General features: G+C 35.4%; 1 protein-coding gene and 1 pseudogene across 1 annotated transcript in view; both read right to left on the bottom strand.

The window, feature by feature from the left end:
• Window positions 1-26,965, bottom strand: part of SLC26A7 (solute carrier family 26 member 7) — a 208,157-nt gene that overhangs the window by 42,002 nt on the left and 139,190 nt on the right. The window contains exons 9-14 of the mRNA XM_068525701.1: window positions 23,437-23,514; window positions 22,164-22,259; window positions 14,285-14,391; window positions 13,212-13,278; window positions 7,964-8,101; window positions 2,252-2,300 (exon numbers count right to left, since the gene is read on the bottom strand). Coding sequence (XP_068381802.1) covers window positions 2,252-2,300; window positions 7,964-8,101; window positions 13,212-13,278; window positions 14,285-14,391; window positions 22,164-22,259; window positions 23,437-23,514 — 535 coding nt within the window. The remainder of the gene's footprint in view (window positions 1-2,251; window positions 2,301-7,963; window positions 8,102-13,211; window positions 13,279-14,284; window positions 14,392-22,163; window positions 22,260-23,436; window positions 23,515-26,965) is intronic.
• LOC137751607 (serine/threonine-protein phosphatase PP1-gamma catalytic subunit B-like) lies at window positions 9,237-12,946 on the bottom strand (annotated as a pseudogene).

The following is a 26,965-nucleotide window of genomic DNA, read 5'->3' as shown; positions in this document are numbered from 1 at the left end:
ATGATCATTAAATAAGTACAATAACAGTATTATACAAGCGTCCTTTGAAAGCACAATGTAGGAGAAAGTAAATTTGCTACAAGAAGTCAGAAGAGACCAGAGAAGCTAACATCTGAGCTGCATCCATGTTGATGTGGGTCATGCAATTAATTCATATATTTATATGATGTTTATTTTATTCTATTCTATATGTTATACATTTATTTAGAATACTTTACATAAATTAATATAATAGATATTATAATATGTATTTATTATAATAAGTATTTATATAAACATTCCATATGTTCTTTATCCACTGTACTGTTAATAAATATTTTAGTTGTTTCTGCATTTGGGAGAATTATAAACAAAGCTACTATGAACAATCTTGTATATGTTTCCAGGTACAAATATTAAGAGATTCCTTTTTTATTGTCTTTAGAAAAACAAAAATCAATATGTCAGCTTTTCCTGTTTTTTTATTTTTTAAGTTTATATAATGGAATTTGAATTTAATGTTTTCTTTCATCTTTTTATTTTTGCCCAATTATGTTTATGACTCATCTAGTTTTCATTATTGTATATGTATATAGTATAATAAATATATCAAATAAAAATTCAAATGTACAAATATTCCATAGTTATATATACCTGATAATTTTTTTTTTGAAATATGAGCTGTTTCCAGATTTGTGTAGTTACAAACAATACTGTGTGAATGTTCTTGTTTATGTAACTTGCTAGAATGTATAACTGGAAGTGGAATTGCTGGTCATAAGGTATGGTATCTTCAACTTTATATGATATTGCCAAACTGTTTTCCAAGATGGTTGTAACAGTTTACACTCCCACTAGCACTGCAAGAAACTTTTTGTTGCTGTACATCCTCACCAATATTTGGTATTGTCAGACTTTTAAAAATATCAATTATATATATATATATATAAATATATATAGTGTTTTATTATGAATTTAATATACATTTCCTCAATAATTATTATAAATAACAATAGTGAATTTAAGCATATTCTCATATGTTTACTGGTATATTTGAAAATGTCTCATTTTGTGAAATGCCTGTTCATGTCTCTTGCCCATTTTCCTAACAGGCCATCTGCCATTTTTACTCCTTGATATGCTGGGGAGTGCAATACTTTCTCCATTTTATTTGTTACACCTATCTCCGTTTACTCTGGCTTATCTTTTTATGCTTTATATGGTGCCTTTTGGTAAACAAAAGCTCTTGATAATAATCTAGTGAATTTTAATGATAATGTTTAACATTTCTTATATATATTCTCCTATATTCTCTTCTAAATTTATAATTTGTCTACCACTCCTAGGACTTTGATCCAGCTGGTACTGATTTGGGGTATGGTATGAGATAAAGGTCTAATTTCATTCATTATGGATACATGATTGTCTCATCATTGTATATTAACAAGACTGTCTTTTACTCACTGCTCTGCAGTGCCACTTCTGTCACAAATAAAACACCAATACATGTGAGATTTTTTTCCTCACTTCTGTGCTCTCTACTCTGTCCTATTGATCTGTTCACTTATCTCTGAACCAGTACCACATTGCACTGATTATTAGGGCTTTATAATACATCTATACATACATAAGAAAACATGCTCTCCCGCTTGTTCATATATTTCAACAGTTGTGCCTATTCTTGGCCATTTGAGCTTTTGTACAAAATTTAGAATGAGCTTGTCAATTGCCATTAAAATGTCCTATTGGAATTTTAATTGTGATTCAATTTATATCTATAAATAAATTCGAGGACTGACATCTTTTCAATATTGTACATTCTGATCAGTGAACATTGTATTTCCTTCCATTTTTACAAAAAAATACCATTAATTTCTGTTTCAGGTATTCTTAATGCCTCATAATAAAGTTGTACACCTTCATCCTTTGTAGGTTTATACATCTTAAATTCACTTCTAAAAGATTAGGAGGATGAGAGGGAAGAAGAAGAAAAGAAGGAGGAAGGGGGAGGATAGAATAGGAGTGAGAAAAGAGAAAGAAGGAGGAAGAGAGAAAAAAGAGGGGAGGTTGGAGTAGGCAAGGAGGAGGGAGATGGAGGAGGAGAGAATGGGAGGAGGGAGGAAGAGAAGGTGGAGAGGAGAGGGAGGATGCATATCAGGAGGAGAGAGGGAGGACAGAAGTAGGAGGCAGAGAGGGAGAAGAAGGGGAAGAAGATTTCATTCTCTGGCCTATATTCAAGTCAGAACACTTAGTTTTTTTTAAGCTAACTCACCATTGCAAATGCCATTGGATAGAGAATTGAGCAATGTGTTTTGTTCACACTGAAATGAAAACAAATATAAAGAAGAATAACATTATAAAAATTCATTTCTGTCCCTGAAAAAGAACATCATTCTTTTCTCCATAAATAACAAAGAAAACTAGTCTCCAATGATTATTTTTCCTAGCTTTTTTTCCAGAATGATAAATACAACAAACTAAAATAATAAAATAATTAGTTCTAAGTTTATGTTAGCTCAGTAGATAATTTAAATTATCAAGTCAGACTATCTTCTTTAGAACATTTTCTGCAAGATTAAGTTTGTTTTGATATTTGATCAGGAATTGAACATTTGTACATGTTTTTCATTGTAACCTATCTAATCAGAAATTAACTTCATTAACACAGCACCCTCAAAGAGAGACCGCCAACCATATATTTCATATTATACAAAAGTTAGTTGTTCACTTAATATGATAAACTCTAGGTCCATCCATGTTGCTGCAAATGGCATTACTTTATTCTTTTTTATGGCTGAGTAATGTGAAGTAAGCCAGACAGAGATAAATATCATATGATATCGCTTATATGTGGACTCTAAAAAATAATGATACAAATGAACTTATTTACAAAACAGAAACAGACTCATAGACATAGAAAACAAGTGTATGGTTACCAATGGGGAAAGCGTGGAGGAAGAATAAATTAGGATTTGGTGATTAACATATACACACTACTATATATGAAGTATATAATCAACAAGGACCTACTGTGTAGCACAGGGAATTGTACTTAATATTTTTTAATAACCTGTAAGTGGAAAGAATATGAAAAAAAAGATACATATGTTTGTATAACTGAATCACTTTGTTGTAACCTGAAACTAACACAATATTGTAAATCAACCATACTCCAAAAAAAAATAAAAATTTTAAAAGTTAGCTGTTCATCTGAAGCTCCATGAAAATGTCCAAGAAAAAACATTCCTGATTTATGAAAATGCTGGAGAATGAAAACGACTCTATATCCTACAATTAAACTTCTTTGAAATTAAAAATAATTGATGCCTCTAAAATTATAACATGCTATGTACTTCTCAAAAATGTGTTATTGTTATTACTGTTAATGATGATAGCAATTGTTATTTCTTGAGTACTTACTATATACCAAGAACTTTATATTAATCATTTAATCCTCAGAATAATCCTATGAAGTTACTGAACTCATTTTTCATCTGAAAGTTGGAAAATTTCTGAATTTGGAAGACTTCTAAAGATTGAAATTGTTAAATAATTTGACCAAAGTCACAAAGCTAGTAAGAACTGAGTTAAAACCTGAGCTCATATCTTTCCACTCTGCACCTCATGCTTCAAACTTCTACATTATACTGCTTTTCCCATGAAATCAGATTTCATCTTAGAGGGTGACCACAAAACATCTATTTTCCCTTCTTTTTTTTTTTTTTTTAAAGGAATTCCTTTATTTTTATTATTTATTTATTTATTTATTTATTTTTGGCTGTGTTGGGTCTTCGTTTCTGTGCAAGGGCTTTCTCTAGTTGCGGCAAGCGGGGGCCACTCTTCATCGCGGTGCGCGGGCCTCTCACTATCGCGGCCTCTCTTGTTGCGGAGCACAAGCTCCAGATGCGCAGGCTCAGTAGTTGTGGCTCACGGGCCCAGTTGCTCCGTGGCATGTGGGATCTTCCCAGACCAGGGCTCGAACCCGTGTCCCCTGCATTAGCAGGCAGATTCTCAACCACTGCGCCACCAGGGAAGCCCTATTTTCCCTTCTTAATCCCAGTGGTTCAACTTATATATTTTAAGTCTGATTCTGACAGTTATCAAATAATTTTCACCAGGTTATTTTACATTTCTAAGTCTCAACTTTCCTTTTTTGTAACATTCAGGTAAAGTCAGTTACATCATGGGGCTGATGACAATTAAGTTAGATAGCCCATTTAAAGGGACTTGCCCTTGAGAGACAGTCAACAAATGTGCTTCCTTTCCCTCCTCTTAAAATATCTTGTCTGAAATCTCTCCTGCAGAAGAATTTTAAATCAGATACTCCACCCTCGAGAAGGTGGAGAATGACTCCACACTCCTTAATACAGGCTGCACATAGTGACTTGCTTTCAAGGACTACAGCATGGAAAGGGGAAAAAAGAGTAACTTTACAGTGAAGAAACCTGACAAATACTATCTCATCCAGGTGATCAAGGTCAACATCAACAGTGATAAATCATGTTTATATTATGTACCCTTGAAACAATGTGATGAAAATGGCACTTCACCTCTATAGTTTTCCTCCTGAAAACCCATATCTCCAGTCCTACCATGAGAAAACTAAGAGATAATTCCACCAGAGGGGCATTCTACAAAATGCCTGACCAGTACTACTCAAAACTGTCAAGGCCATCAAAAAAGGGAAAGTCTAAGAAACTATCACAGCGAAGAGAACCTAAGGAGACAGGACAACTAAATGTAATGTAATATCCTGGTTGGAATTCTGGAGCAGTAAAAGGACATTAAGTAAAACTAAGTAAATCTGAATAAAGCATGGACTTTAATTAATGATAATGTACCCATATTGGTTGATCGATTATAATAAATATGTCACACTAATACAAGAAGTTAATAATAGAGGAAACTGTGTGTGGTGTGGGGTATATAGGAACTCTCTATACTAACTTCTCAATTTTCCTCTGTAAATCTAAAACTGTTCCAAAAAATAAAGTCTACTTAAAAAAAAAAACCTTGTCTGAGCAAAAGAAAATTTTAGGTAAACAGCAGATTGAAACTTCTCTTGCAAAGTGAGACCACAAAATGGTGATAATATTATAGTGAATATCTGTAGCCTATATAATAATGAGCATGAATCCATCAAACACTAGCAGCCTGAGATCCTTTTAAGCTTCTCCATTCAGGGAGATATTTAATAGTGATATACAGGAAGTATAGCAGTATAATGATATAGAAGTATATAGTTACATAACCTAACAGGGGATCCTTTTTCAGTCTATATTTTGAATAGGATGTAAATCTTCCTGCTCTGGAATGTTTTAAATGCCCTTCCATCACTACTATCTGTTGAAAATGCAGCTGTCAGAGAAGAGAAGATCAAGTCCCTGGCAGAGCACTCCAGTTCAAGGCATAACTATAGACTGCTATGTTCAGCCTGATAAAGGGAGGCAAAGCTGCAGCAGAGATTAATTGATGCAGACTTGTTACTCCAAAACTGAACTTACAATAAGTGCATAGTCCTTAAAATAAGTAGATATCATAGGCAGACAGTGTGTGACAAGGACAATATGAGATGCCCAAAAGAGCATCCATGCTCAAGACTATCCTTTTAAGCATTCTGAATGAAGGTTTACCCCAGGTTCCTCTGAGAGGAGGAATTCCAGAGTGCCATCTGAATCCTTGGTGTGTCCTTTAAAATTCATAATATACAAATATACATACAATATTTGCTTTATTATCATTAGAGTAGAACTCAGTTTCAACAAATTCTTTCTCACCATCATAAAGTTCTGAGTTAAAGAATCCTTTTGGGTGCCATTACGTACCAATAATCTAGATTCAATAAACTCTATTTGATTTTTAGACTCAATTTTCTGAAGTCCCAAGTAGGTAAAATCATATATGTAGAAGCTTCTCACAGACGACTGTGTTAATGAGATTTGTTTCTAAGGTATACTACAAGGTAAACACATGCTAATTTGCAATTTCTGAAAACAAGTTGGAGCAACCTTAATCTTGCAGGAAAATATTCTAAGGAAAACACTATCAACTATCGATAAATAATTTGTTATAAGAATCCTCATGTCAGGTACTCTACTAGAAATGATAAAGCCCACAAACTAGTATATTATTTCAATAAGTAAATTTAAATTTTGGTAAAATAAGACCACAACTTCTTGTGGGTTAATTAGGTTATTTGACACTCTAGACAGATTTTCCCACAATACTGTTACGCATGGTGGTTATGAGCTTCACGTCAGCCACAAGAACCTACCTCTCTCATAATACAGTTTAACACTCTGTAAGGTATAGAATGGCTTTGTGATTAAAAATAGACCTAATATACAACTTGAACAATTAGGAATATATCTCCCCCTTTGGCGTAAGAGCAAGTTCTTCTCACCCCAAAATCACAGGTGGTAGTTCCTAATATTACAATGAAAGTGACATCCTAAAGATCAGGTGAGGGGTAAAGAAGGTCTGGAGATATATAGACAGGGCCAGCTTCATGGGCTTGAGCCCTGTGCAGTCACACAGGACCCCATGCTTAGAAGGGTCTCTCATTTGGCTTAATGCTCTGTTGTCACCATTTTGAAATTCCTAACAATTCTTGAACGAGGAACTTCACATTTTCATTTTGAACAGTGCCCAGCGAATTTCATATCTGATCTTGTATTTAGGACCTCTGTTGTGTGGATCACTATGAGGCCCAGAGGCAGACGCATGAAGCTGCAGAGACAGGAATGTGGAATTAGCTCCTGAGACACCAGAAGTGGAAGGGCCAAGGTCTCCTATGCATCTGACTGACTGGGAGATAGTATATTCTCAAGGATACAAGAGAAAAAAGAGATCTTTGTTATCTAAAATAGTCAAGAAATGCTTCATTGAGAGGGCATTATTTGCACTCAATCAAACTAATAATACTAGCTAAAATTTTATAGTATTGAGTAAGCCAGGTGCTATTCTAATTTCTTTGTGCATATTAACTCATTTAGTCATCTCTATTACTGATTAGGAAACTGAAACAGAAAAGATTAAATAACTTGGTTAGGGTCCCACCGTTCCTAAGTGGCTCACCCAGGCAGCTTAGCTCCAAAGTCCATGCTTTTAACATTGCAGAGAGCATAAGGATTCAAATGATTACAGATAGCTCATTCACATGAACTCATCCTGATGCACATTTGATTTGCTATCTGTGTTAATTGAGATAATTTATGGAGACAAAGAATGATGGCATTTAAAAATAACGTTATAATGATGGCAACAGTTTATACTTCTCTGAGTCATTTACCATATTCTCTTTTAGAGGTAGATCTAACTCTTCTTTTTCTTGGTAAAAAGATCCTTTGATTTAAGTGATTTGTCTTATTTATTCTTCTCAGGGTTATAGCACTTAGTACACATGTCCATTAGATATATGCTGAATTAATGAGTAAGTGAACAACTGAACAAATGAATGAACAAAAGCAATTACCTAAAAGCTAACTACAAGGGCCAAATAAAAAGTATAATACAGGGGGCTTCCCGGGGGCTTCCCGGGGGCTTCCCTGGTGGCGCAGTGGTGGAGAATCTGCCTGCCAATGCAGGAGACACGGGTTCGAGCCCTGGTCTGGGAAGATCCCACATGCCGCGGAGCAACTGGGCCCGTGAGACACAATTACTGAGCCTGTGCGTCTGGAGCCTGTGCTCCACAACAAGAGAGGCCGTGATAACGAGAGGCCCGCGCACCGCGATGAAGAGTGGCCCCCACTTGCCACAACTAGAGAAAGCCCTCGCACAGAAACGAAGACCCAACACAGCCATAAATTAATTAATTAATTAATTAAACTAAAAAAAAAAGTATAATACAATATAAGGTTTTGTGAGGGAAGAGGTCTCTAAACACTTTTATAACATATTATATTTACATGATAACGTTTTTGGGGCATCATGATATAAGGTTATCTGCAGCATGATATTGTAATCATGAAAGAGTTGACCCTACCTTGCTGATTTCATCAAGTGGCTGGTTGCTGGCATTTTCTTTTTGGATTATGTTCATTAGATCAGCATGAAACTTCTTTACATTCAGAAAAACAAGTGGGTTGTTTATTGAGATAATTTTCACCTGCTGCAGGGTTTCCTTTTACAAGAAAAAAAAAGGAATAGATTCAGAGTTCTGAATGAAATAAATCCTACAATGAATCGAAATCCTACAAGTCCAAATGCCACTCATTTATGGAAGCAATCTCCTGGCTGATGTTTTCATTAAAATTTCTTTGGAGAATTTAATATGCTATTCTATTATACTTCTCGAGGAAAATATGTACTTCCTCTTTATTAAGAAACATTAGTAACCATGAGATAAGCCTGCGGCTTTTCAGAAAAATGGCCCTTATCCCTACTAATTGGGTTTTGGGGAGGCAACAGCCTAGACTATCCAAAGAGTATCATGAAGACTTATCCTCCTAAAAGTACCTTTCCCACTCAGTCTACAAATTTAAAATTCCTTTACCTAGCCATCAGTATTATAAAAAATGAAAATATGTCCTAAAGGGTCACTATCAGTCATTTACCTCATAATGACATAGTCTTCCTTAGGCTGGAGTATAACCTTACAAGTGACTGATAGTTCTAATTGAGAGAAAGAAACCAAGAGGTATTATCAGGAAGGTAATTTCACTTTGGGCAGGCCTAGATTACATTGGATTTAGGATGTAGGCAAGACATGAGGAAATGGGGAAGGAAAAATTTCAATACAAAAGGTGTCTGCTTTGGCCATTTGCCCAGGTCTTCCTGGCAATACCGTCTTCTCCATGACCTTTGGGGCTGGGGTCTGTCTTAGAAACTGAGAGGATTGTAAGTTCTATGAAATGATAACTCCTTACCAACTAAATAAAGCAATATTCCTTCAGACTTTAGTACTCACATAGAGGAGGAGACACATACAGGCAGAGATAGAAAGATAAAAGAAAATATCAGATATGTGAATTTGGACAATTAGTTTAACCTCTCTTAGCTTCCTTGTTTTTTAAAGTAGGTAATTTTTTTAAACAAGTTCATCATTTAATAAGTCTGAATTCATTTTTACCACATGGTATTGTACATGGTCAGCTGTTGAAACAGATTTCTTTTAAACAGATCTTAGTTTCAAAAAAGTCATAGATACTGTGAGTTCTGTATAAACTGGTGGATAGTAAGTTAGTTCCTTTGTTTTGACTTGTAAGCCGCAATTTCACCGCAGAATAAAGAATGTAGGCCAAAGAAAGCATAATCGATCACTCATATAGAACAGTATTATTTCTATAATTTGAAGCTTTCTGAATGGACGGGTTCAAGCCTGATATAACTGTAAAAAGATTATTTAATGAAAAGACTATATGGAAATCATACAAAATGTTATTAACTTTAATCAATAGCTTAAACAGCACTATGTTACTAATTGCTATTCAAACCCAAAAACCTGTTTTTGAATCCCCATGAAGGCGGCAGGGGAACACAACCATGCCACCTTGTACTTAGGGGAGTGTCAATATATATTTCAACAGAAACTTTGGCTTTAGGAAAGAGTCACAAACTTTAAAATAATGGCTTTAATTGTCATTTTAAGTATACCACAGGGGAAATTGTGCTTTAATTAAATATATATACCAGTGATGCTGGTAAGGTTGAAAGTTACTCCTAACTTTGATAGCTATAAAAACTAGTTTGTACATGACAAGACAATGAGAGAAAAAAAAGAAATTCCTTTGAAACAAACAAACAAACAAAAAAGTTCACAGTTTTTTGTATCCAACAGTGTGCATTTTATGACAATAACGTACAGATTGAGCACACTAGGTCTCTATATCCTAAAGAAAATGAGCATTTACATTATTCATGGGCTGTACTGAATTTTTAAAAAAGATCAACTATACACTCACCCCTTACACAGAATAAACTGTCCTGGGCTGTATAGCTTTAGCATCATCACTAAAGTTGTTGGCAAAAGGAACAGAGAACAAAACAAAACAAAACATTTTTTCCTTGGGAGTGGAGAATTTTCCATTTGCTGTTATAACCAGAAAATACCATTCATTAAGTCAAAAATGGAAGGGGGGAGCCCCATAAACACTATTTGAGCAAGCCGACCAATATACATTACAGTTTTAAAAATGAAGGATATATAGTATATTTTACAAGTCTCAAGTAGGCAGTGTCAAAATGACATCTATTTCTTTGCTTGCTTTGTGATCATGCCCCTTGAAGGTGTTATGGGTCTCATGGTATTTGGTTTCTTTTTCTCTGCAGGCTTTAAAATCTGAAAAGAACACATTAGTGTTTCATCCACACTCATCATGGCACCTGCATTGTCAAAGCCTCCACAACAATTGGGCGCAGAAAACAGAGTGACCAATTGTCTCTTTGCAAAAAATTTATATCCGTCTTCAACCACCTGATAGGCTCTACATATAAGATCCAAATCATACTTATGGAGAAATTTTGCAACCACTTCACCAAATGTGAAGGACACGCCTCTGTCATTTTCAACTCAGCCTAAGACATCTTTATCAGGGTCAGACCACAAAAGATCACAAAGAAGACCTTGATCTGGTACATCAATTGGTCGAATAATTCACTGAATCTGCTCTGTAGACTGAAGATCCTGGTGATAAACCTCCATGACAGCAGAATATTTTCTCATCCATGATGGCTGCTATCGGTAAACAGTTAAAGCAGTCTGTGAAAGTTTTCCATAGTTTAATGTTGTATCTTCTTTTACATTCATCATAAAATCCATAAATTCTATTGATGCTGGCACATTCGTGATTTCCTCTGAGAAGAAAAACATTCTCGGAATATTTGGTTTTGTAAGGCAATAAGAGGCATATAGTCTCCAACGACTGCTATCCCCTGTCCACATAGTCCCCAAGAAACAGGTAATTGCTTTCTGGCAGGAAAACACCGTACTCAAAAAGTCGAAGCAAATCATAGTATTGCCCATGGATATCACCACATATTTTGAGTGGTGCTTCAAGTTTTAGTAGGATAGGCTGACAGTGGAAGATCTCTCCGAACTTTAAGCAAAGTCCTCTGATTTCGTTCTCCTGTAGCTGTACAATCTTACCAGGCTTGGACTCTCTCACTTCCAGCAGCCATTGGATGATGCTGTTGATGTTCAGTTTATATCTTCCATTACGTTCCCACCGCCTACCCTCCCGCAGCGGCAACAACTACGGCTCGCGCCTTGGGATTCACGCCTCCTTTCCCACACCACCAGCACAGACATGGTGGTGGCTGCGGTGGCAGGGGCTCCCTGTTTCCTCCTTCTCTCCCCACTGGAACCACGAGAGCTAACGTAGGCAAAATTTTAAGCTAGATAATGTCAAAAAGTTTCTATAGCTACACAACTGTTTAAACTCTAGAAAGTGAGAAGATTTGCTGCAAATAAACAATTCAAGAAAACAAAAACGCTTAAGTTACCAAATTAACTTTTAATCAAGAGGAAATCTCTTATAAGCCAAAAAAAACACAATTATTTGGCCTGTCATGTTTAGTTATGACAAAGACCCACATCTTAAATTGACTCACTAATCACACCACATGTTTGTGCCAATATGCTTTAAGATAATATACTTTTTAAAGATAGGTATTTATTAAGGAACAGAGACTCAAATGGGGCAAAAAAAGAAATTTTCAATAGAGTTGAATTCACTGAGTGGGGAGGGGTCTTCCAAATTGAGAATGAGTGTTTCATGTGAAGAAGGGGTGGGAGCGTGCATAAACAGAAGGGAGGAGTGACAGATCACCACTACTCTTGAAGTTAGCTAAAAATTCCCCCTAAGAGTTCATATTCAAATCTTTCTCTATCTTAGTGTTTTCCCTCTTAGTTTTGATACAAAACATTAAATAACTAGTGAGGTGTAATCTAATAAAATTAAGATTTCCATGTGGCACTGTTATTATTCAGGTAGGTGGCTAGACTGGAACAAATCAAGTTTTAAAGACATGGAGAAATTTTAGCACTTTCATCTTCCTACAAATACCCTCATTCACTTCCTCACATATTTAGCTTGAGAAGAAAGTATGACTTAGGTAGAATTTATTAACCAGTGTTCTTTAAACTGAAAAATACCAAACTTGAATTCTGTTTCAAAGCTAAGAATGTCAAGGCTATGGTACATGGCTGTACGTGTCAGGTGGATACACTGAGGACTTTAGAGGCCTGAGTCAGTCTGGGACTTTGCATGAGCATTAAATTCCCATGGAAAATTTAAAGGAAGAAAAGAAAGCGATAGGAAAGAAAGGTAGCATTGGTGGAAAACTTGAGCCTGGGACACCTTCAAAGAAGTCTTTGAACTCCAATAGCTTTCTATGAAGCAAATCTTTCCATACTTGTTAAAAAGCACAAGCCATTTCCCAAGGTGTCACAGAAGGACTCCTGCTGCTACTTTCTACTTCCACTCTACGCAGAAATACCCTGACACTGATCCTTCTTATAGGAGGCCAGTTGTCTCTGTTCTGAGGGCAATCATGAGGTACTAAAACAAGTAAAAATGAAAAATAAAGAAAAAAAATGTTAGTGAAACATTACAAAGCAGGTTCAAAGTGAGGCCATTTTTTTTAATTGACAAAAATTCAAGTTGACATTTTCTTTCTTCACTTTAAACTTGTTTGGGTCATCCTTCAGAACAAGAAGCTAGAACTCAAACATAATTGGCCTGCCTAAACATGGATTGAGTGAGACAATTTATATGTTGTTTCCTTAAAAAGCTGTCCACTGTGCACGAAACAAATCCTAGTGGCATCAATTACCCTCTGCTAATAAAACAGAGGGTCACTGATTGTGTTAAGAAATACCATGACCCCACTTTGCTTTATTCCCTTCCCTATTCCCTATCTTCCTCCATCATTTTATTTGGAATAGACTATTAATTTAGTTTGACTGTTTTATGTCAACTTAATAATGGAAAAGAGGTTTCCAAATACCTGAACTAGTCTGGACCATGATTATTCTGTGAACTGTACATCTATGAACCATGCTATCCTCTTATCTGCATGCTGATACAAGATTTCTGTTGTTGTTCTATTGATTTGTTGCATGTTGATTGCTATATTTATGGTGGTTACACATGCCACTGAAAGTTCAAACTAATCAAAAATAGAATTATCATTTTTAAAGTAGTAATTTATCTGCTTCTTATGATACCTTGAAACTATCTGACTTTTACAAAAATTACTAATTGCACGAAGGAAAAGGAAACTAAACTTACATCATCCATTTCTGTCTTCACTTTAAATTCCATTTCTTTCATATTTTTTATACTCAGAGTCTTTGCTCTAGAATTAAGGCAGATATAAAATACAATGTCATTTCCAAATTACTGCATTAACCATGAAGAAATCAAAAGGATAAGCCATTTTGTTTTAACAATTAGAACGTATCTAGAATGGTTTAGATGCTATATCCCATTTGTTCATAAGACACTGGTAAATGTGTATCTTTCTGGGATCCTCAGAAACAGAGACATCTAAATAGAGATTTTAAAATGTAATTTATCTCATCTGGGCTCCCAGTTACCATATCTTCAAGCTAAAGAGGTGGATTGATAAAGAAGAGCAATAAGGGAGAAGGCTAGAAAGTATACGGTATTTAAGAAAATCTTGTTTCAAGGTAAAGGAAATAAAGAGGGAATCAATGGCAAGATTGTACCACATAACAATGAATCTATATATAGAGACTTCATAAAGATAGAATCTATAGAGGTAAAACTTAAATTTTTAAGAATATATTATTTCACAAAGAATTTCAAGGGAAGGATGAGAAGTGAGTAGAAGCATTATCGGATGATGAACATTGGGAAACAGAAAAAGAATTGATCAAAATATGGAATGGTTTACAGATGTGCAGTAGAAAACAAAAAGAATGTGTTCTTTAATAAATTATCTAGAAAAAAGTAGCTAGATTAATAAAGCTTCTGAAAAATTAAATTTGTTGAGGTTATTTAACTTTTCAAATGATTACATTGTTATATGGTTTGTGTCTCATTAGATACTATATCCATTCACTTAAAAAAATAGCTCTGTGGTGCACTGTAGAGCTGTGGGGTTAATTTATTTACTTTAATAGATTTTATATATTCTATTTTATAGTTCTGACAAAATATTTCTCCTCATTAAGAGCAGTGTTATTTTATATCACAGGTAGATAAAAACTTCTCTTTTTGTCTCTAAATATAAATAAAACATGAGAGTGTAATACTATCTATTCCACAGAAATAAAAGTAACTGGCAACAGTATATTTGCTGCTGTGTCAGAATAAACAACATTTAAATAAGATCTTACCTTGGGAAACGACCAATCACAATAGCTATGGTACACACAACACCAAACAGCAGCCCCACATTGGCAGCAAAGCATATTGTAAATATATATGTACTGACCCATATGCCCTGAAAGAGAAACAGGAAACAAGATATGGGTCCTTCGTATTCTCATCTTTCTCGTGATTGCTAAATTCCTCACAATCTTCTTCTCTACCATTCCTGTGGTGAAATCTCTCAGCAAGAATACATTACTCAAGGAGTGGGAAACAGAAGCCCAGGAACACAGAAACAAATCCAGGCCCCAGCGGACTCCCAGTGACAGAGGTTAAGGGAAAGGAAAAGGGAAAAGGTGCATTCTTTTTATATAGATGCTGCCAATCCTTAGTTCAGTCCCCAACAAACTTTCTATTTAAGATCTGTAAATAGTTGGCTGATGTGCTTGGTTCAAAAGCATTCCATAATTTCCTACTGTTTTCTCATTTGGTGTAATAATATTACAAACAAGTGTTTGTAGATTTTTGGTCATTCTCAGCAATATTCTGTTTTCTGGGATTGCTATAAAAAGAACTTATTATTCTTATAATAAGGTAGCTTATTACTATTGATACATAGGACTCTCAAAGCCTATTTTTAAAATGACTGACTCTAACAGCACGACCAAAGCCACTTTTAGACCAACCACTATAAAAAATAGTTATACTTTTATTTGCAAGGGCTCACATGTGAAATTGTGAAAGCTAAAAACTCAAGGCCACCTTAGTTCTTGGGAATATTTCAAAAGATTGCAAGAAAATTCTATTTCTCCTTTAATTGGGATTCCAACAATATTGCAGTTTTGTCTACCACCTGAAATTACAATTTGAAACAGGATACTGTATTATATTGGCAATTCTAAGTTTATTTCTGGCAAAAATAACTTTAAAAGGAAAATAATTTGTGAAATCCAGAAAGCTATATTTTCTAAACACAAAATTCTGCATTTAGCAAATAGTAGACCAACAAAATTTTCAAACTCTCTCTTTTCTCCCAAATTATCTGCATTACTTTATGCAAGTAATTCTAAGTTGATTTCTTTCTGTCCCAATAGCTGTATTACCATTTTAAAACATTTTTAACAACATAATTCAATTCCATATGCTAATGAAAAATAAATTTCTCTATAATCTGAAAACAGCACAGATTCTTGGAGGGGTGTAGTTTTTTTTTTATCCAGACAAGTTTGAAACAAATGTTTCTAAAAGGTATTTTTTAACTTGAAATTTTTTACTTCTCCTTTGTCTGTATTATTTATCTACACTGAGCTTGAGTGGTTCTTAATGTTGAGCTATTTTCAAAAGCTAAGCCCTTGGAAGCAAATGGACAGATTTTTATCTGTAAAATTCCTTTTTGCTATAGAAGAAACAAACATTTGGGAATAAACGAGAAACTCTATTTTAAGTGTTCTCATGTTAAGATCCATCACCTACAAATGTAATGCTGTTAGTACTTATTATTACACCATCCTGTCATCTAATAGGTTAGACACTGAGATGTTTTTCCTCTATTCAGGTGAATGGAGAGTCATTTGGATCTTCTATTTGTACACAGTGTGTTTTTTCCTTCCCAACTTATTACACCAGACTTGATTGTGTACAAAATAAGGCTGCAAATTTTTGATCGTTACTTCAACTTGCCATGATTGCTCTGTTTCTCACTCTTCCCCTAATGTTTACTGAACCTGCCTGGGTGTGGCAGAATAAGACTTCACCAAAAGCTTTATAAGTCCTGTTCCTCCTGGCCAACCTCCATGATTCAATATAGTATGGAGAACTGAGGATCCTGGTCCCTGCCATTTAAAAAAACACAGAGCCTGGAGGCCATGATTCATCAGAGGGACCAAAAATGTTGGTACCATCTGGTTCTATTTTTAAAGTGAATTTACTCTCCCACAATATCATCTATTGTAAGCTGGGCTTATAATGCTTAGTTATTTTCCAGGCCTACATTTATAACTTTGAAAAAAATATCTAATAGAAATTAGTAACATAGACAAGTAAATAGTCCCACTGGTTAGAATAAGGCCCAACACTATTCTGTAACAATTCCTATTAAAGATCCAAATCCTAGATGTCATAGCTATAAGGAATTGGGTTCTTGAAACACTTTTTTTTTTTTTTGAAACCCTATTTTTTTGCATTATGCATTCTTACTTGATCTCCTCCCTATTTGGCACTCACAGCCCCTAAACATAATATAACTCCAAAGTTGGCCTCAAGTAGGGAACACATAAACTCTTCCTTTTATAGAAAATGTATCAGTGTAAAACACAATTCAGCAGCTACTCAATCACTTCACCTCTCTGCTCCATCTGTTATGCTGTTTTGGTGATTGATCCATATTATTAAATTTCTGTAGGTTTTAATTCTATCTCTACTGTTCAGTTACTCAAACTCTGTTCTAAGTCCATAAGTAAGGCTTCCATTTTGGATCCCTATTTCCTCATTATCTCAAAGAGGGTTTTGATCTACAACTCAAAGTAGAATTATTATTAAACTGTAAAAAATTTAAAAAAATAAAAATTTCTAATTTTTCTTTATTTTTTTAACATCTTTATTGGAGTATAATTGCTTTACAATGGTGTGTTAGTTTCTGCTTTATAACAAAGTGAATCAGCTATATATATACATATATCCCCATATCTCCTCCCTCTTGCCTCTCCCTCCCACCCTCCCTATCCCACCCCTCTAGGTGGTCACAAAGCACCGAGCTGATCTCCCTGTGCTATGCAGCTGCTTCCCACTAGCTACCTGTTTTACATTTGGTAGTGTATATATGTCCATGGCACTCTCTCACTTCGTCCCAGCTTACCCTTCCCCCTCCCCGTGTCCTAAAGCCCATTCTCTACATCTGTGTCTTTATTCCTATCCTGCCCCTAGGTTCTTCAGAACCTTTTTATTTTTTTTTAGATTCCATATATATGTGTTAGCATACGGTATTTGTTTTTCTCTTTCTGACTTTCTTCACTCTGTATGACAAACTCTAGGTCCATCCACCTCACTACAAAAAACTCAATTTCGTTTCTTTTTATGGCTGAGTAATATTCCATTGTACATATGTGCCACATTTTCTTTCTCCTTTCATCTGTGATGACTACTTACATGTTTTCTTAAACTTTCAACTTTCAAATTACTTTACACATACATACATCTTTGGTAACTTTTCTTCGTGATATTTAGGTATATCCTAACTATTGAGTTATCTGGACATATTCTGTCTACTGGGTGATCTAGCATATATCCACAAAAGTCTGTGCAATGTTATCACTACAAATGCTTTGCCCAGATCATATTCCAATAACCCATGGCCTCTCACTGTTCAATTCCTTAACAACTAGAGATACCTGTCCACTTCAACAACAGGAGGCCATTGTCAAGCTAAACCCAACATCCCAACCCAACATTATCATGTACCTGCTATATCCATGTCACCTTTCTCAACATTATTTTCTTCACAAACCATACTCCCTACTTACTCCAGGTTTTCAACTATTACCTCTATGTAGGAGATTACAAATTATGAACCATTAAAGCAGTTTCAAACAGTCTACCAAATACCTTCAAACTCAATGTGTCCAAATGCAAACTCATTAACTTCACCCCCCAAGTCTTCTTCTACTGTTCTCTTTCAGTTATAACACTAATATTCTTCAAGACACTACAATCAGAAACCTTGGAATAATATTTTACTATTTCTCCTTTTTCATCTACTTGTCCAATCATTTCCAAGTCCTATCAATTATTAATAAAAAATACCTCAAATTATACCCTCTTCTCAATTCACTGATAATGTCCTAGTTCATACTTTGTTATTGTTCCCTTTAACTGTTCTAACAGCCTCCTACTTAACTATCTGCTTTTGTTATCAACATTGTAAACCATTTGCCATACTGCTGCCAGAATAACTTTTCTAAGTAGATTTAGATAGTGTATTAAAATCATTTTTACTTGACTCCCCTCTATTAAACTCCACCCAAAGCAATATAAAAATGAATATATATGGAGGAAAATCCAACTTTGATGAAACAAGAACATGGTCACAACTCCTAACTATAAAATACAATGTAGACTTGCAAAATTTGTAAGATATCAAGGACACTGGAAGCCAACAAATTTATCCTCAAAGTTTAATCAATTATAGATTTCTCCATGAATGTCACAATTTAAAAAATTCTATACAATAATCTTCTGATAAGAGCTTTAAGTTCTAGGGGCAATAGTGGACCACCAGAGAAGAAGGAAAGGTACCCGTATGGTATCTATTTGATACTATATAAAGAAGAGCAGTAAGATAAAATGCCATTTGTATCACTTACAACCTAGCTTCCTAACCAAAGGAGACTGACAGAGATGAAACAAGGTGAAGAAGGTAGAGGAGACAACTAGTATCAGATCATCAGAGAGCCTGTGATTTGTGAGGCTTTATTTCAACTAGGGACAAATCTTCAGATGACATAGTTAAATCAGAGTCGTGGGATGCTCCACCTCACTTCCTACCTCCTGCCCTCCCCACATTATTTTTCAGCACATAGCTACGTCCACTAAAGATGCATCATAATCATAAAGGAATAATCAAGGAACCTATTTATAAAAATTGGAAAAAGAAATAAAGTAACAAAATAGAGACAGAGGATAGGTTTAGGCAATAAAATCTCAGGAAAAAACCCTCAAAAATAGATATGAAGAGTCAAAGAAGAAAAACTGGGAAAGAAATTGGATGGAAACAAAAATATTACAGAGATAAAAGCCATATTTAAAATTTACTAAATAGGATAATCACAACAGGAAATACATAATCAGAGATACAGTGGATAGTCCAGAGAAGCCATACACACACAAACACAAACACACACACACACATGCACACCCCAAAATAATCATGGGAAAATGTACAGATTTTAAGAAACAAATTAAATTAAAAATACATAATTCATTAAGAGAACAGAACATATATATTTGAAAAAAATATTCAAAGACATATTAGAAGAAAAATTTTGTATGTAATCTTGATTCCGAGATCACAAGGATATGTCACTCTCTTAGAAATTTGATACTAACTGTTCAACCACAAGAAATATTCTGACAACATTACCAAACTTTATGAGCAAGAAAGAAACTCACTGAGTATCCATTTAGAAAAATAAGCTCACATTAAATAATAAAAAATTATGTTGACCTGTGATTTCTCTGCCTTATCCCTCAATGTCTGAAGATAATTCAAGCTTAAAAAGCCTGGGGGAAAGCATTTTAGACTCAGCCAAAAACTTCCTTCTAGTATAAAAAGAAAACATGTTTTCACCATGAAGTAGCTCTGGGAATATAAGACACATGAGCCCTTCTTGGAAAACTGCTTTGTGATAACATACGAAATACAACTAGAGGAACTGAAATAAATAACTCAGGAATGTGAAACTGTATTTTTTTAAAGACTAAAGGTAACCACCAAATGCATTTAAGCTTCCATATTCTATAATTCAATGAATGACATCATTTTCCTCCAGTGATGTTCCTAACTGAAAACTTAGGAGCCACTCCAGACTGATGCACTTCATGTCATGAATTGGTGATGAGGGATAACTAATGAAACCTCTTTAGTATTTTTCAACTCTATTCCTTCCTCTTTAATCTCAAGTGTTAGTTGTGGTCCAGGCCTTCCTCATTTATTTGCCTGAATTATTAAAGGAGTGCTTCCAATTGTTGCATACTTCATCAGTTCGATCCATCTTCCTCAAATTACTCACATGACCTTTCTTACACATAAATCTTATTCCTATTTCTCCTTTCAGTGATGCCTCACTGCCTTCATGATGAAGTCTAATCTTTGCAGGACATAAGCAGGCTCTCTCAGTCCAACCCTTTCTTAACTTTTCCAACCCCATCTGTTACTACTCTCACCTTCATGCTATATGTTCTATCCATCATTTCCTGGAAAAAGCCTTCCCTGACACCTCTCCCCTTCCATTATGGTAATGTGCTCCCCCCTTACGTGATTAATGAGTCCCTTAGAAATACCTTTATCATGGGCTTATAAATAGCTTGTTAAATAAGTTTACATCTCATTTTTCTGTTTCCATGTGCCACCTCACATATATCACCTTAAAAAAGTCATTATCCTCCATTAGCCTAGTTAATTTTGGTCTCTTGGACTGCCTACAAAATACTGTTCCTTCAAGTCTCAGTTCATATTTCAGCTCTGCTGTAAGTCTTCTGTATTAACCCAGTCCAAATTAAATGTTCCAGCCTCTATTTTTCTCCAGTACTAAGTTTTTTCTTTTGCTTCCAGGTTATGTTGTATCTTGCTTCATATAATAGTTACTGTTTCTGTGCCTACATCCTGCACAAATATTAGTGTCTAAAGAGGGTAAGTACTTCTTTATTCATCTCTGAATTCCACATGGCACCCACTATTGTACCTTGGTAGAAGCTCAGTAATATTGAGACTTAAGAGGAATATTATCTTTTTTTAACATCTTTATTGGAGTATAATTGCTTTACAATGTTGTGTTAGTTTCTGCTGTATAACAAAGTGAATCAGCTATATGTATACATCTATCTCCCCATATCCCCTCCCTTTTGTGTGTCCCTCCCACCCTCCCTATCCCACCCCTCTAGGTGGTCACAAAGCACCGAGCTGATCTCCTTGTCTTATGCAGCTGCTTCCCACTATCTATTTTACATTTGGTAGTGTATATATGTCCATGGCACTCTCTCACTTCGTTCCAGCTTACCCTTCCCCCTCCCCGTGTCCTCAAGTCCATTCTCTATGTCTCCGTCTTTATTCCTGTCCTGCCCCTAGGTTCATCAAAACCTTTTTTCTTTTTTTTTTTTTTTTAGATTCCATATATATGTGTTATCATACGGTATTTGTTTTTCTCTTTCTGACTTACTTCACTCTGTATGACAGACTCTAGGTCCATCCACCTCACTACAAAAAACTCAATTTCATTTCTTTTTATGGCTGAGTAATATTCCATTGTATATATATGCCACATCTTCTTTATCCATTCATCTATCGATGGACATTTAGGTTGCTTCCATGTCCTGGCTATTGTAAATAGTGCTGCAATGAACATTGTGGTACATGATTCTTTTTAAGAGGAGTATTATTAAAGTACATGCCAGCATAAGTAACCCCCCAAAGTCTCTCAGAGCAAAGGCTCTGAAGGAGGGAGAATACATAAATAATTGCATTTCAATATGGTGAATTCCATAATAGAGCTAAACAGAGGCTACTCATGAAATAATTCACCCATATAGGAGAGAGAGAGAATTTTGGATGTTCTTGCATAGATACATTTCTCTAGAACAAGTATATTAAATATTTATGTTAGTAAAATTCATATTTTATCATTGTTCAAAATAATTTAATCTGTTCCTAGCAATATCCTATTAACATAATGCTCCTCTCAATGTAACCCATTTAAAAAACAATTCTGTATTTAGAATGAATATGGTCACTATTAATATGTTTACCCTATATTAATGCAGCATACATTTCTTAGCAATTAATGCTGGCTTTTCATATATGTTATAAATAGTCATATTTCTACTAGCTATTCTTTGATGAACTTCACTTCCAGAATCAATTCATAATGGAAACTGGGAATCCCCAAACCAATCAAGTTAGCTAGCATTTCTTTAAAAGTTCTTAGACACATCAATCAAAATTTGACAGAATTCCATTTCTGTTTCTTATAAAGACATTTTACATTTTAATATTTTTACTGAATTTGAAAAAAGATAGCTTGTAAAATGTAAGTTTCAAATGGCTAAAACTATTTTTTGCAAATGGAACTATTAAAGCTTATTTTGTAACATGTGTTTAAGCCAAAGATAGTAATTGTAGATCAAATTTCTACTTACCCAATCAATTTTATCCACATTCCAATATTTTTTTAAATCCCGAAACTGTATTAGCATTCCCTTCAGTCCCACAACAATAATACTTGCAAGAACACACTACAAATAAGAAATAAGTTGATGAAGATGCAAGATAAAGATTTTAATCTCAATTTTAAAGAATCATGGTATTTTTATGTCTTTGTCTTTGAAGTACTTACTAAAGAAAAGCAATAACCATTTAGAAGACTGAAGTAATATTCATTTTGTTTAGAACTAACCTATTATTGTACTTTAGGAATATAATAGCAATTCTAGAAAATCACAGGGTACATGTTATGGCATTCTAAAAAAAAGGAAGAAAGAAAAAGAAAAGTAATGAATTATAAGGGTGAATGTTATAAGGCTGAATGTCCTCTTAACTTTATAATAATTATTCACTGCCATTTGTTTGAAATCTGTTTGTTGCAAAAATTAAATATTTATATCATGTATTTCTTTATAATTGTCTTGAGTATCAATTTTCTGGTTTCACCTGAATATATTTATAACTCTCTTGAAAAGTGAACTTGGTTATTGGGAGATCCTCTCATAAGTGATTTATTCTTATTACATGAATGAAGAATTAGAACAAGAAAGAACTGACACTGTCTCTGGATCTCTGAAGACCAGGATCTTACTCACATCATTTTAGTGCCCCAGGCTTCCGAAAAGCAAGGTAAACAAGTGTACTAATTCTGAGTCACTTTGTATAACCATGCATCAAGGGTGGCAAGATGAATTTTGTTGCCTACTCTCTTGCCCAGCATGCATTTTCTAAGAGTACAAATTTTATAAAATTCTTCCAAAGTCTACTTCTTATAACAGACTTCCCTGGTGGTCCAGTGGTTAAGACTCTGTGCTTCCACTGCAGGGGGTGTGGGTTCAATCCCTGGTCAGTAAACTAAGGTCCAGCATGCCACATGCCACAGCCAAAAAAAAAGAAACAAAGAGTGGCATGTCCTTCTTATAACAGAGATTTCCTAGTTCCATCTTCCAAATGAATACAGAATAAATCTAATTCCATGATGTCATTTTTATACAAAAGCCTAAGAATTAGAAAACAGCCATGGTACCCTCCCATACCTTCCCCATCAAATGTGGGCTCTTTCTACCTTTCCTCCATTCAACCATTACTTATGTCACATAAGGTTTCAGATTTAGGATCACTGAGGTTGTTCTTCAAAGAAAATTTTAAAATATAATGATTCTCATTAAAAATAAAGTTAAAAAGTAGATAATAAAAAGCACTACTTACCATGGGCAGCCAGTAAAGCAAGGGTCCTATTGCATAGATGACTATCAGGATGAAAATGCAAGATATTAGACAAGCCACCTGTAAAATAAAAGACAGTCAAAAAAGAAAGCTTGAACTTCCTTATTATTCCAAAGTTATAGGGGGAAAAAGATAATTCTTTGTTCTTCTTGATAAGAAGAAACAAAATGTTGGCACATGATTGTTAAATTAAATAGACTGTCATCTATATTTTGTAGCTGAAGGAACCCAAATGTGACAGCTGACAAACTGGTGCAATCAAATTAAGTCAGCAATGACAAAAAAGCAATTCTAAACAAAGAAATAGGACACCATCAACTTTTATCACACATCACAGCATGGCTTTTTTGTTTGTTTGTTTAATAGTGAAAATGACATTTCAGCTAAAAGTCCTTTAGCCTATAGTTGTTCAGCCTGGCCCCCCTTCTCATTTCCTAGTTGTTTGGGTAATAACTGAATACGCAGCTTAGGGTTTTTCTGTGCTGATGACAAATTTCCACAGAAGCCTTTACTCTCTTCGTTGCAGTCCTTTGTTAATATGAAACAGTTATATGGGATTAAGGGAGCAGTCTCTGCAGTGAAACAGACTTAATTTTATTAATCCTGAAAAGTCATTAGTATTCTGTTCTAACCAACTCAACTTGCTGACAAAAGGTAATTCAAAACACTCACTCTTAGCTATGCTCCACTTAATGGAGAACAAATTTCACATAAGCAAATGCTCATGTCTTAATAGAAACACTTAGCCAAACTGTCAGCCTTACAAGAGAAGAGAGGGCTTTCACAGGACCAGAAAGATACCTAAAATATCTTTATGGAGAAATCAAAGGAAATAAAGCCTATTAGAGTGGCTAAAAATAAATATATAAACAAATAATCAATAGCAAGGGCTGGCAAAGACTCAGAGCAACTAGAGTTCTCAGACACTACTAGTGGTAATTCAATATGGTACAGCCACTTCAAAAACAGTTTGGCAGCTTCTTATGGAGTTATGTATGACCCAGAACTACCTAAGAGAAATGAAAACATACACCTATGAAAATACTTACATGTAAATATTTATAGCAGTTTTATTCATAAATACCAAAAACTGTAAATAACTGAATTGTCCACCAGTTGGTGAATAGATAAATTTTGGGACATCCATACAATAGAATACTACTCAACAATAAAAACGAACAGACTATTGATACATGCAACAGCATGGATGAAATTCAAAACCATTAAACTAAATGAAAGAAGCTTGATACAAGTTCCTTCCGTATTTAGTGGAGCTCATCTACAGCACTCCCCAGCATATAAAGGGGGGAAAAGTCCTTCTGTGGGAAATAAGTCATTAGAGAACTAAGGATTGTCCATAAAAGAAGTTATATACACAAAACTGTCACTAAACTGATTATTTAGGAGTAACTGGTGATTTTACATGATAATAATTTTTAAATAACAAAATATTATGCCTGTAACTCCACTAGACTGGAGAGAGCTAGTTGTCAGAAGGCAGATTACAGGATTCATTCAGATACCCGTGTGACTGAGTATATCCATGTTTATGTGGAAGGAAAAAGACACCAACCACTAAGGTGCACTTCATATCAAAAGACAATGGCATGAGGAGGACTTTCAAAGATGGTGGAGGATTAAGATGTGGAGATCACCTTCCTCCCCACAAATACATCAAAAATACATCTACATGTGGAACAACTCCTATAGAACACCTACTGAATGCTGGCAGAAGAACTCAAACTTCCAAAAAGGCAAGAATATCCCCACTTACCTGGGTAGGGCAAAAGAAACAAAAAAAAAAAAGAGAGAGACAAAGGACTCAGGATGGGACCTGCACCTTTGGGAGGAAGCTGTGAAGCAGGAAAAGTTTCCACACACTAGGAAGCCCCTTCACTGGTGGGGGAGGGGGAGCTTCAAAGTGTCAGAGGAGAGCGCAACAGGGTGTGGAAGGCAAAGTGGAGAGATTTCCACACAGAGGATCGGTGCCAACCAGTAGGTGGGGGCTGGGGCTGAGGTTTGGGCTTTGCAGGTCAGACCCCAGGGAGAGGACTGGTGTTGACTGCGTGAAGACAGCCTGAAAGGGGCTAGTACACCACAGCTAGCCACGAGCGAGACTGGGAAAAAGTCTGGACCTGCTGGAGAGGCAAGAGACCATTGTTTTGGGGTGCTCAAGGAGAGGGGCTTCCTGCTCTGTATGCCCACAGACGTCAGAGCACCGCCTAAGTGAGCTCAAGAGATGGGTGCCAAGCCACGGATATCATCTCGGACCCAAAGGCAGGCACGGACTGTTACTGCTGCTGCTGCTGCCACCAAGAGGCCTGTGTGCAAGTGCAGGTCACTACCCACACCTTCCTGGGACCCTGTCAGCACACTACTGCCAGGGTCCCATGATCCAGGGCCAACTTCCCTGGGAGAAAACACAGCACACCTCAGGCTGTTGCAACTTTACACCGGCCTCTGCCACCGCAGGCATTCCCCACATCACAATTGTGACTAGCGTACCCCTCCCTCTCCTCGGCCTGAGTGAGCAAGAGAGCCCTAATTAGACGCTGCTTTAACCTTGTCTTGTCTGGGTGGGGAAGAGACACCTGAGGGTAGCCTACATGCAGAGGCAGGGCCAAAACCAAAGCTGAACTGCAGGAGCTGTGCGACAAAAGAAGAGAAAGGGAAATCTCTCTGTGCAGCCTCAGGAGCAGCAGATTACATCCCCACAATTGGCTTGGTAAACCCTGCATCTGTGGAATTCCTGAATAGACAACAAGTGTTCCCAAAATTGAGACTGTGGACTTTGGGGGCAACTGTGGACTTGGGGTTTAATTTCTGTGTTTGACTTATTTTTGATTTTATGTTTATCTTAATTTAGTTTTTAGTGTTTCTTTTCATTTGTGGGTTTGTTTATTGGTTTGGTTGCTCTCTTCCTTTTTTGTTTTTTTCACTTTTGTGAGCGTGTGTGTGTGTATGTTTCTTTGTGTGATTTGTCTGTTTAGTTTTGCCCTTTAAAAAAAATCAAGCATCTATATAAATACTCAGGAATATAAAACTGGTCAGAAGGAATTTTGGGTTCATGTGATCTAGAAAATATTCAACATTAAACTGATATCTGGTATTGAAGGTGGCTTAAGCTTGTTGATCTAATTAATATAGACATGTCTTTAGAGTCATTAATATTTAGCATAATACTTTATTGTACCTAGGAATCAAATAAGACCTTATTACATCTGCTGCAAGGAAAATAACTTGATAGGATGAAACTTTAAATGTAAATGAGATAAGAGCTTTCAGGTAAATGCTATAGGAATAATTATGTTCTGAAAATTATCTAAAATAGTGTCTCCAGATTTTGGTAACTATTACTTGCCACTTGGTTTTCACTAAAAATTAAGGTTTTTAAGAGTTGGGGACTCTAATTTAAATATGTAATTAAAGCTACTAAAAATAATAAAATCTTTTGCTATATAATAAGAAAGTGGGACATATGTTTTGAGTAAAAAGGAGTGTTATGCATGGT

The sequence above is a fragment of the Eschrichtius robustus genome, chromosome 17, assembly GCF_028021215.1.
Source record: "Eschrichtius robustus isolate mEscRob2 chromosome 17, mEscRob2.pri, whole genome shotgun sequence".
Lineage (NCBI taxonomy): Eukaryota > Metazoa > Chordata > Mammalia > Artiodactyla > Eschrichtiidae > Eschrichtius > Eschrichtius robustus.
This window is presented reverse-complemented; position numbering and strand designations above follow the sequence as displayed.